Here is a 12,513-nt window from a genome sequence, read left to right on the forward strand (position 1 = left end):
AAGATGACATTCATAAATCCTGTTTGTACTTTTTAACTTTTGTTCCTTTTTAAAAAGAACATGGTCAAGTTACCTTAATGCTTCTGAAATGTAACTCAGAGTTTGAAATAAGATTGCTTCCTTAGTCTTTAAGAAACATTTTTCCTTTGTATATTCACTGGATTTTATTGTAAAGTTGTCAGTGAGAGCTAAGATGTTGTTTATGTGGACTTCGCTCTGAAGAAAGCTCTAGATTCTACGTGATTCTCCCCCCTTTTATGTGGGGAGGAGAATCACATGGAATTTGCAAACAATAAAAGAAAAGAAGCAGTCTAATCTTTTTAAATGTAAAAGGTTAACTAGATAAAGTAGCTAGTCAGAGATCTGTATCTATTTAGAGTGAATGCTCATTTTTGCCTCCTTTGGTATAGGAGACCTGATAAATAACTCATTCTTCTTTGGGTATGTCCTTTATGGGTGCTCCACTTCAGGTGCACATATGCCTCTTGCGGTCTTCATTGGAGATTTTTCTACTAGCAGTGGCTGTTTGGCGTGTGCATGTGCCTTATGCCTCCTTGTGCTGGACAGTGAGGCTACATAGGGAAGCACAGACAAACTGCCTCGGTTCCTTTACCACCTTGGCCTGAAACGGAGCTCTAGTGTGCCCAGCTTGATTGTGCCTCACCAATTTTGTGTTCTTCTTATAATTTTGTTAATATTAGTTAGTTGTTAGCGGTTATAGTTAAAGTGTTAGTAGTGAGAATAGAGGATATTTTCTTCTTAGGGAGGCTTGCCTTCCTGACAAGGCATGCCTGGCTTCCAGGTATAAATGCTGCCCCTCTTGCCAAGAGGCTATACCTTTGAGTGACAGCCACTCCACGTGTCTTGCTTGAGGGAATCCCACATGTCCTGGAAGTGCAATGTCTCCCTAGCCATCATGTTGAGGACAAAGAAGAACAGGGAGATTAATAGTCTGAGCTTAATGATAGACCAGTTACTTTGACCAGTGTCTTGAGTCAGGTCAGGAGATCCCTCTCCTCCGTGCATCTGTCTCCAGACAGATCCGAAGCAGGCTTCCCCTAAGAAGTGGAGGTCGTTGGAGGATTCTGAGAGGGCTCCCAAAGAGGAGAGGAGTACAAACTCTTATCTGAAGGACGCTGTTCCAAAAAGTCTCAGGTCCCCTGTGAGATCTGTAGTCTCTGGATCCTTGACTTCTCAATTTGGTACCATTGAAGGACTCCTCCAGTACTAGAGGAGCTGGAAAGCCCTGGAGTTCTAGAACAGGGGTCTCAAAATCAATTTGTGTCAGTCCTCAAGTCCTCCCAGCAGGCCAATAATGTCACTGAAGATGGTGTTCAGAAAAGAAAATGTTTATATTGTATTTTTTTATTTTGAATTTCTTAGAAATAATAAAGCAGCCATACAACTTTATACACTTCTTTGCCTGCCAGAGAGTTTTTAGTGTTTGCCAGACACCTGGCAGTGCTTCAGTTCTGTCAGTTTGTTGATGTTTGGCCTCCATGACTGAGCAGTTGAAACCTTCAGGATTGCAGCAAGGTGTGCATCAGATAGTTGTGTTCGGATTTTGACTTTTTTCCTTACGATGAATATAAACAAGTGATGCTGCCTCCATGGCTGCCTCTGTCCGGCAACTAATAATGATATCTCTGTCCCTCTCCCCCAGCCAATGGGAGCTGTGAGGGGCGATGCCTACATCAGACATTGCTGGCAACTGTCTGCCTGCGTCTCTCCTCCACGGACTGCAGTGGGGAGGTTTTCGGGCTGCAGATGGCCCACGGGCCGGGAGTTTTGAGACCCCTGTTCTAGAGGGGACATGGCTCTTATAGGTCTTCAGTATTCTGTACTGGGCATGAGGATGGCAAGCATAAGCATCCGGTCCAGTACAGTCAAACTCATCCCTCTATTGGCATCTACCCGTTGGTACCCTCGGTACCAAGCAAGCAATGGAACCAGACTCTGTCAGCACCTACATCAGTATGCCCACCATTGGCAGTACCATCAGCTTTGGTTATCATGTCCCTCGCTAATGCGTCAGTACTCATTCTCTATTCAGACCTTCAGGAGTTTAGATATGCAAGGGACTTACCCATAATGGATGAGCTGGAATTCCTTCTCCTCGTGGGTACCAAGTCTATCAATACTGAAACCTTAGTCTCCAGACGGCTGTTGGCACCCAGTACTGCAGGACTCACCACATTTTAGCTCAGTTAGCTCAACTAAGGTCTATTTGGCCAAAATATCAGCTTTTCATCTGGCTGTAGAGGGGCCTTCTATATTTGCTAATCCTGTTTCTAAGTTTAATAAGGGTTTGGCAAATCTCTACCCAAGACTGGAGACCCCACCTCAACATGAGACCTCAACATGGTACTGAATTACCTTATGAAACATCCATTCAAACCTGTGACAACCCAATCTCTTGCATTTGTCTGTGAAGACTCTTTAGTAGCCATCTTTTCAGCCTGTAGAGTTGGGGAGATTAGAGCCTTGCTGGCAGATTTCTCCCTTCACAGTATTCTTCAAGGATAGTTTCTTTATGCCCACATCCTAAATTCTTACCTACATTTTTGAGTTACACCTTAACCAATTCATATACCAGTGTTTTTCCTCAAGCCACATAACTCTCTGTAGGAGTCCTGTTTCCATACTCTGGATGTTAGAAGGGCTCTCTGGCCTTCCACTTAAATAGGACCAAGCAATTTTGAAGGTCACTCAGGCTGTTCATGTCTTTTGCAGATAGATCCAAGATATCCATGATTTCTGCTCAGACTATTGAGATGGATATCCGGATGTATTGTCACTTGTTGTGAGACTGCAGACATTCATCCTTCTAAAGGGGTGATAGCACATTCTACCAGGTCACAAGCAACATCCACAGCATTGCTTAAGAAAGGCCACTACATGGGCTTCAGTACATACGTTTTTGAAGTACTGAGTTTTAGTTTAGTTCAGATCCGATACAGCGGTTGGTATTGCAGTACTATCTTCGTTGTGGACCTAGTTCCAAAGCTCCCCCCCCTCTTTGGGGGAAACTACTCAGAAGTCACCTGAAGTGGAGCACTACTCAAAGTAGTAGTCACTCATCTTGTGCAGTAACTGCAGTTCTTCAAGATGTGTGCATCTATGGATGCTCCACTACCTTCCCTTCTTTCCCTTTTGCTTGTTCTCTGTGGAGACATTCAGGTGGAGAAGGAACTGGGGGCAGTTTGCCTGCACGTCTCTGTATAGCCTCTGTCTGACATGAGGAGGCATAGGGCATGTGCACAGGCCAAACAGGAACTGCGAGCAGAAAAATCGCTGATCAAAGGCTCAAGAGGCACAGGCGCACCCTAAAGTGGAGCACCCATGCGGGTGGGGAGGACATCTTGAAGAACTGCAGTTACTCCACAAGATGAATAACCTCCTCTTTTCTGTTTTATTTAGTAATGGTGAGCTTTTGAATCTAATTATACCTCTTAGTTGCTATCCAACTAGAATCTAAAAATCTCTAGAATAGTACCCAAGCATACCAAATATGTATGTTGACTTTATTTTTCAGAGCTTCTTTTACTCACGTAAGAATTTCATGAAGCCTACCCACCAGGAGTACCCACATAGGAATTTCCAGGAAGAAGTAGAGTTCCTTAATGAAATTTTCCCAAGTGAGTTAGTGGAATTGTCATTGTCTGTTTGTGTATTAAGAGCATATGTTATGTATTTAGTTAAGTCTGTCTAATAAGTTATTACTGATTCTTCCTGTGGCAGTCATGACATCCCGCACATGCTAAGTGGCTGTAAGAGTTGTTGAAAATATTGTTGTAGCTTGGGGTGGGCAAACTTATTTTGTCCTGAGAGCCACATCTGGGAATAGAAATAGATGGCAGGCCATGAATGCTCACAAAATTGGGGTTGAGGTGCAGGAGGGGCCTCTGGGGGGGGTTGGGGTGCAGGAGGGGGATCAGGGCTGTGACAGAGGTTTGGGGCACAGGGGGAGGCTCAGGAGCGCAGGCTCCAGGTGGCGCTTACCTCAAGCGGCTCCCGGAAGCAGCGGTATGTCCCCCCTCTGGCTCCTATGGGGAGGCATGGCCAAGCGGCTCTACATGCTACCCCATCTGCAGGCACCACCCTTGCAGCTCCCATTGGTTGCAGTTCCTGGCCAATGGAAGCTGTAGGGGCGGCGCTTGGGGTGGGGACAGCGTGCAAAGCGGAGCCCCTGGCTGCCCCTACGCATAGGAGCCAGAACAGGGACATACCACTGCTTCTGGGAGCTGTGTGGAGCTGCCCTCGACCCTGCTCCCCAGCGGGAGCTCCAGGGCTGGATTAAAACAGCTGGCAGGCAGTAGTTTGCCCTCCCCTGTTGTAGGTTTTCACAGCCAGTACAGACTGTCTTGGACTCCTCCACCTCTGAACCAGAGATTGTACCTGCTAATTTCCTGACCAGGGTGTATGAGAGAGATTGCATACCATAGAAAAAAATAAATTTTAAAAGGAGCCTGGTAGGCTTTGAACTGGTAGTACCTCAGTTTTAAAGACCTTGGCATGCATACCCACAGTGCAGCTCTACTGGCCGGGAATATAGCTTCACCGTGGACAAGATAAGAAGTAAGGGGCTTAAATTGCAGCAAGGGAGAGTTAGGCTGGACATTGGGAAAACTTCCTAACTGGAACAGGGTAACAGAGAGGTTGTGGAATCTGTCAGGTTTTTAAGAACAGGTTAGACAGTCACCTGTCATTGATGGTCTAGATGATTCATAGTTCCCTCAGGGCTGGGAACTAGACTAGATGACCTTTGAGGTCCCTTCACATCCTATCTTTATTTGTAGGGTTTTGATATGCTTAAGCCAGCAGTGTTAAAATCATAGTGCTCCTCAAACAGATGGCCACTGAGGATACCCAGCCTAATAACTACAGCAAGGTGGCTACTACTGTAGTACTTCCAAGGTCCTAGTAACTTTTTAAAAAAAAGCATTCAGGTTTAGTCTTACACTGAAGTGGCTCTAAATCTTTCATTGTGAAGTTCCATGCTGTGTCTGTTAACGACATGTGTTTGATATGGAACATGCTTCTAACTGCTGGCATCATAAACTCAGCCTGGGGTCTGAAAATTGAGCTAGGTTCTTTTCTTGTGTCACCACTGGCAAGCTTTTGTAGCCCACATTATGTCCAGTTAGGAACTTGTAACACCCCACTGTTGTGAGTGAGGTGAGGTATGTGGAATGATAATTGAGTGGAAAGTAGTAAACAATCCTTTTGACCTAAAAAATGGAATAAAATGTAGCTGACATTTAGTGGTGTTGGCTTTGTAGGTTTCAGAAACAAAGCAGTGTAATCTTGTTAATGTTAGATGAGATGCTGAATGTGCACAGAGAGCAAATCGGAGTAAAAAGTGCCAGTCAATTTGCACTGTTCAAAGTAGAACCACGCTGATGCACTAAGCTAGGCAGTTTACAAAATTCAAAATGAGAATTTTAAATTTAGAGTACTTTCAATTAAGAAGTAAAAGGAGTCTGGAAGTTAATATATTGATCCTGAATGATAAAATATACATCCTTATATTAATGTATAATTAATATGTATATTAATGCTGAGCTAGTGTTCTTTTTAGGTATGTTTTGTTAGAGTGAACAGCTAGCTTGTGAGCCTGCTATTTAAAGACCTAGCCTGTAAATGTGTATTGTAATGGGTCACAGCTCTGTTTTTAATTCTCATTGCCCTTATGAATAAAACGTACTAAAGATGTTTCATAAAGGTAGACCTAAAAGATAAATAATGGCCTTGTGTGACAGACAAGCTGTTAGAAAAGAGAAAAATGAACATTATCACAACTGCCTCTGATACTATATTTTTAGTATCCTTATTGACAAGATTTGGCACACTACACCTGTTCTTGTAGATGAGTAACCACCATTTTATATGTCCCATAAATGACTCTTGCATTATCCTTGTTAAGAATAGAAATTAGGTTAGTCCCTTCACTGAGAGGGGAATCAGCTGTGATGCATTATAAATGGACTTTCCTTCTGTCCCAAATAGATGGAGCAGCTTATTGCATGGGGCGTATGAATTCTGATTGCTGGTAGGTATATTTTTAAGATCTTGAAATCTGTTTTCTAAAGTACAGATCAGTTTGAAGTGCTGCTAGTATAATACAGGAGTGATTATATATTAAACAGGTATTTATACACTCTGGATTTCCCAGAAAGTGGGGTAACCAATCAGCCAGATCAGACACTGGAAATTCTGATGAGCGAGCTTGATCCAGTAGTTATGGACCAGTTCTACATGAAAGACGGTGTTACTGCAAATGATGTCACTCGTGTAAGTCTGGAGTTTAAATTTTATATGGGATGGTCAGAATTGAGCAACTGTAGCTTCACCTAGCACTTGCTGATTCATAATCCGCATCCTATGGTAGAAAAAGAGATTTAACAGGGAAAATGCCATGACAGACAAATAGTTCAGACTCTCTCCCAGAGCCAAAACAGGTTGGGAATTCTGGAGACAGAACTAGTTTTTGCGGAAGAGTATCTTTCCCCTCTAGTGTCCCAATTTCAACTCATTTGAAAGAGCATTGTAGCATCTGTTGGAAGCAACTCCCAGCTCTTTTGCTGATGGCAAGCTCTTACTGGTGGTCTGGAAAAGGAGTGAAGGAGTATGGATTCCTTAAGAGAAAGGGGACATAAACCTACTGACTGAGATTGAAACGGACAAAATGTAAAACTGAAGAGATGGAGACTGCCAGAAATAAAAAGAATGGACAGGTCAAAGTCAGTAGCTTAATTTTAATTAAACCATATGGCTATCAGTCTGAAATGCAGACAAGACTTCTCCCCTAAAACTGTGAAGGTTTAAAAAATCCTCTTTTAAGGTGAAGGTTGGGGGAAGTTCCCCCTTCTGATAAAACTTAGGTATGAGCTCCATCTTTTGTGCCTCCCTCCCAAAATTTTTGACTCCGGTAAAAAGTGTCACTGCTTCTCACTGAAATATTCATATGACTTCAACAGTATTGTGACTTCATCTATTTTTCCTTCTAATTAATGTTATGATTTGTGTTCTATTATTTGATGGCTTTTAAGTGAATGACTGTACAGTGCAAGTACTGTCTGGGAGATCTGTACTTTCAGTGAAATAGAACCCTACTTTTAGAACATGAATTAAGGGAGAATGTTGTTCAGACTTCAAAGCAAATCCAAACTGTCCTCATTACTCACTTTGGGACTGCTGGGACTATTAAACTCCATTTTTATCTGTTGCAGTCATAGTTGCAATTGTCAGTTACATCCTCATCCTTAAATTTGCTTTTCAGAGAAACATGCAGCTGGCACTAAGACTTAGTATGAAAATACGTTAAAGATTTGAAGGAAAGGGGCCAGGCCATTTTGACTTGTGTGGCAGGTGTTCCTACTGGGGTAGGGCTGGATACAAAGCAAGTCTTTGTATAATGGGCCTCTAGTAGATGTTAATTTTCTTTTTTCCCTGTCCAAGCAAGAATTCCGACATCCTTTCTGAGCCTGGTCTCTTAAATTGGAGTTCATTGACTTTGGTAGCTAGACTTGTATAATACAAAGTATGGAAGCTTATTAGTATAAAGTGCAAAGTATGTAACTTTACTTCTATGTTTCAGGTGAGTGGAATTCGTGACCTGATACCAGGTTCTGTCATTGATGCTACAATGTTCAATCCTTGTGGGTATTCAATGAATGGGATGAAATTGGATGTAAGTTTCATACTTTTTCTGCTGTCATTGAGCATTGACAACTAAATCATTAAGTTTCTATGAATGATTCTAATTTACCTTTTCTGTCTTCCTCAGGGAACTTATTGGACTATTCACATAACTCCAGAACCAGAGTTTTCTTACGTTAGTTTTGAAACAAACATTGGTCAGACATCCTATGATGAGCTGATTAGAAAGGTTGTAGATGTTTTCAAGCCAGGAAAATTTGTTACCACACTTTTTGTTAATCAGGTAAGTCTCCTTTCATTAACTGGCAACTAAATAAGGTGGTAATAGACATAGATGCTAACTAAATAAAATATCCTTGCTTTAAAATCATTTATCTCCCTTCTCCATTTCCTATAATTGCCATTTACATTAATTTGAATAGTAGCTGCTTGGGCTAAGGAGAAGCAGCAATCTTCAGGGTCCAGACAGTCTTCAAAATTTTGGCATATATCAAACACAAAACTTAGAAGTCAGTTAATCTGGATTTCAAACCAAGGCTCTCTAAAATATCTTTACATTCTCATGAAATTGCTAAAATACAGGAATAATCAAGCTTTAGAATTTTCTCCAGTCACTTTTGGACAGGCATTGTGATAGGCAATAAGAGCTTGATTATTCATCACAACTGGTAGTTCTAGAAGCACTGCTTTTAAGTACTGATCAGGTCATCTAACCTGCATATCTGCTACAGAAGCAGTATGAAAGACCTAGGGGGCCGGGTAGGAAACAGAATTGTTTCTTCTTAATAGTCTGCAGTGGCTTCTTACAGTACTTTCATTCAAAGAAGCACATTGATGATTGCATCCCAAGAACATGCTACAAACTAGTTTAAAAGTTTGTATATGCTATATATGTTAATTTAAGTAAGAAAAAGCTCAGAAAATGTAAGAATTTAACTTTTTTTTGTTTCTAGAGTTCTAAATGTCGCACAGTGTTTTCTTCTACCCAGAAGATTGAAGGGTTTAAACGTGTTGACCGCCAGATTGCTCAGTTCAATGATTACAATTTTGTTTTTACCAGTTTTGCCAAGAAGCAGCAGCAACAACATAGTTGATTAAGAAAAATGAAGAAAAAACGCAAAAAGAGATCCCTTATAGAAGGTGGTGGCTGCTTTCTAGTTAATGATTCAGGGGGCCATGCTTTCCACTACCACCTTGTAGTTACGGGAAGCCCTAGATGTAATCATAGTATAATCATTTTGAATTGTATGCATTATTATATCAAGGAGTTAGATATCTTGCATGAATGCTCTCTTCTGTGTTTAGGTATTCTATGCCACTCTTGCTGTGAAATTGAAGTGCATGTAGAGAAATGTTACTGTATGAGACTTTACAAAACTTGTAAAAACAACTCAGTTAGGATTTCACACAGTATAGCTTTTCTCCAGGTATCACCAAAAATTCCCCACAGACAAGGCTTTCGTCCTCATTAGACATTGGCTTCAGCCTTCTTCTCATCTTGGGCAGTTTTGTTAAATTGCTGCCAGATTTTTTCATCTATGCTGTAATTTTAATCTTTAGACGATTTCTTGACAAATTTGTGTTCTCTAATGAAATTGATTTCTAAGTCACATTTCAATGGTTGAATCGAAGTTCTTGCACTTGATAGAAATTATTTGGCAAGATTGAGAATAAGTAAAGACTACTACAGATAGGGGTGCGGTTTTTTATTTGAGATATAATAAAATTACTCTTACTCATAGCTTTAGTCCTTTAAACTCATAGGATTTTGTTTAGAAAGACTAAAGGGCAATATGCTGTAGCACTGTGGGATAATGCACTAGCCTTTCACTTCTAGAGACTTGGGTTCAAATATTAGCTTAGGTCAAGTCTGGTCTCATCTCATTTACTGCTCAGGTTGATGTTTGTTTGTAGGGTAGTCTACATTCAGAGGAGGCCCAGGAAGTTATTTGTCAGGATACAGATGCTTTGGCATAGTTGAACTGGTACTTTGCAAAGTTGTTACACTGTTGCTTATATTTTTTCACCTTTTGTAATCTACTCAAGCTACATGTTTTTAAGACTAACTTACTAAAGCTGGTGCGCTCAAATTTGTTGGCAGATGGACCTAGCCAAAAAGACTGTGGAATTTACCAGGCTAGCTATGCTAATGAGCTTGGGTCATTCTCAAACTGTTACACATTAACTTTCATTTCCAGTTTTCAGAAAATATGCTATAAACTGGTATAAATGTCTGTTTTGTCATTCCAAAAAAAATCAATGCCTTTATCTTGTGATTGAAAGTCCTGTGACGTTGTGCATGTGACTAATGCTATATTCAACGGTGTTGTGACTTCACTGGTTTGCCTCCTAACTAATGTGGTGGTTCCTTTTACCATGACTTGATGGCATTAAGTGAATGACTGCATAGAACAAGAACTGTCTGGGACACCTGGACACAGTGAAATAGAATGCTATTCATAGAACATGTGTAAAAGTATGTAATTCAGTCACTTAATGTCTATTGACTAATAGATGCAGGCTTTCAAGAGTTGGCATATTTTCAGCTATGTCTGCAAATACTGTGGGATTTTAGCAGATGTGAGACCAAGTTAATAACTACAAATTTGAGACTTCCCTCTTGTCCTCACAATATTGTTTTGACTTTCTGGATTGACACAACGGTGTTTTTGTTCCTTCCGTATTTATAAATGAAGCACCTTTTTAGTGTTTCTAAACTAAGAAATCTGCTTGGTTAGAAATCAAGTGGTTGGAACATTATTTTGACTTATTTTAACCATATTGTTGATTGAAGACTTCATTGAAGAAGTTATCTGCCAATGTTAACAATTTGCTTCTGTCGATGGCACCGTGTTTGTGGGTTGGTTTTTTTTTTTTGGTGCTTTATATTTTGAGGACCAATATTTTAAGTGGTTTTTGTTCTTGAACATTGTCCAAACTGATTTGACATTATGTTGGCTTGAGGTCCTATAATACAAACAGACCGAAGATCCCTTTTCTGAGTAAAGTTGAAAAAAATGCAAATTTATATAAACAAGCCTTGAATAGAAAATGAAAGCTGTTGAATGGATTATTAATGAACTATCTTGGGTGATCAGGAGAGGGGGAAGTATGGTTTTATAATTTCTCTATGGTGTTAGACTTTGATAATTTAAATATATCTGTACCACAAAACTTAATGCTTCAATAAAAGTTTGCTTAATAAAATGTCTGTAGTGATGATGTCATGTTACAAATCACACTTTTTGTGCTTTTTTGTACAGCTTAGTTGAAATAGGAATCTGAATAATGTATTCATTAGCTTGAATTTACTTCTGCACTTAAAAACTTGGGGATATGCATTGCGTACGTTGAACAGAATAGATACTTATAGCCCAAAGGGACAGTACACCAAAACAAGTCAAATGAGATGTTAAGCTGCTCTTATGAAGGTTAAAGCTATTCTTTCTAAATAAATACTTACCACATTAACCAAATACCAGTTTCTCCTATGCTGTCTACCCTATTATCCAATCCATCCATGTATGCCTGATAGCATTAGGAAGTTCATGCCATGAAACATAACTTGGAATTCAAGCCCCTTTATTTTGCACGTTCTATCTCTTAACCCCCAGTATTCATGATAGGTTTCAGAGTAACAGCCGTGTTATTCTGTATTCGCAAAAAGAAAAGGAGTACTTGTGGCACCTTAGAGATTAACCAATTTATTTGATAATTGCAGTAGTATGCTCATCAGACTTAATCTGCAAAGTCAGTCTGAAACTACTGGCTAAAGTTTAAATCTAGTGTACTATCTCTTGAGGTAATGCAGACAAGTCTCCTCTTCTGGACAATCCTAAGGAGCAGGAATTAGTGGCTAGCGTTCAGCATGTTTTTCAGCTGCTCTTAGTGCTACACTTAAACATAAAATTGTCTAGCCTTTTCTTATGAACAGTCCTGGAGCAATTTGTTTGAACTTCCAATTAATCTCCATTGGAGAGCTCGCTAGGGAATGTGAATCCCAAAAGCATCTTGCAAGAATAAATAGGAGTAGCTATGAAATATTTTAACTGTCATGAAGTCTTTGCTAATCATGTTTCATATAGAAATGGTTTGAATCTTTAAAGCATGTTTTAAAATGTTCTACATTCAAAATAAGTTATACAAGTTAACATTAGTTAATCAGAGTTTATACTGTGTGACTAAACCAAAACTACTCATTAATCATGTGCTAGTCTAAATCAGTGATACTGAGACTGTGGCTCTTGAGCTGCAAGTGACTCTTTAATGTGTCTTCTGTGACTTTTTGCAGTACATATTAAAACACTGATGTAATTAACCCAATCAGGATGCTTTAACTGTGTTAATAACCAATTAAGTTATTAACTTGTTTGCTGTGAGAAAAATATCTAGAAAAACTAAATATTTCCCGTCATCCACACTACTGTGGCTCTTTTGGGTAATGTTGACCAGTAATTTGGTCTCCTGAACTACTGAGGTCTGAATAGCGCTGCTCTAAATTATCAGTGAGCGTTTTGAGCTGTTATCCACTATTGAAAACTTCAGAAATATTGAAGATAGCTGAATGCTTGGAGTAACCTTGTCTAAGCAATATGTTCTGATCTTTGGCATTTCTGTAGTTACTACATCTGAGATTAAATGTACCCATTTTATTTGACAAGTTTACAGTTAAAACACTAAATATTTTACCTCTGGAGGACTTAACAGAATATAAGAATGGCTATACTGAGTAAGAACAATGGTCTGTCTTGCCCCATATCCTACAGCGGCCAGTTTCAGATGCTTCAGAGGGAATGAACAGAACAGGGCAGTTTATCAAGTGTGTTATTGCCTGATGTCTGGCAGAGGTTT

At 39.9% G+C, this 12,513-nt stretch overlaps 1 protein-coding gene across 1 annotated transcript in view; it reads left to right on the forward strand.

Moving 5' to 3' along the window:
- Positions 1-10,869, forward strand: part of AMD1 (adenosylmethionine decarboxylase 1) — a 48,658-nt gene extending 37,789 nt beyond the window's left edge. Inside the window, exons 4-9 of the mRNA XM_084623923.1 lie at positions 3,536-3,638; positions 6,010-6,052; positions 6,150-6,294; positions 7,601-7,693; positions 7,790-7,945; positions 8,616-10,869. Coding sequence (XP_084480049.1) covers positions 3,536-3,638; positions 6,010-6,052; positions 6,150-6,294; positions 7,601-7,693; positions 7,790-7,945; positions 8,616-8,756 — 681 coding nt within the window. The 3' untranslated portion in view covers positions 8,757-10,869. The remainder of the gene's footprint in view (positions 1-3,535; positions 3,639-6,009; positions 6,053-6,149; positions 6,295-7,600; positions 7,694-7,789; positions 7,946-8,615) is intronic.
- Positions 10,870-12,513: the final 1,644 nt, after the last annotated feature.

Source organism: Lepidochelys olivacea, assembly GCF_965140295.1.
Source record: "Lepidochelys olivacea isolate rLepOli2 genome assembly, chromosome: 3".
NCBI classification, from domain to species: domain Eukaryota; kingdom Metazoa; phylum Chordata; order Testudines; family Cheloniidae; genus Lepidochelys; species Lepidochelys olivacea.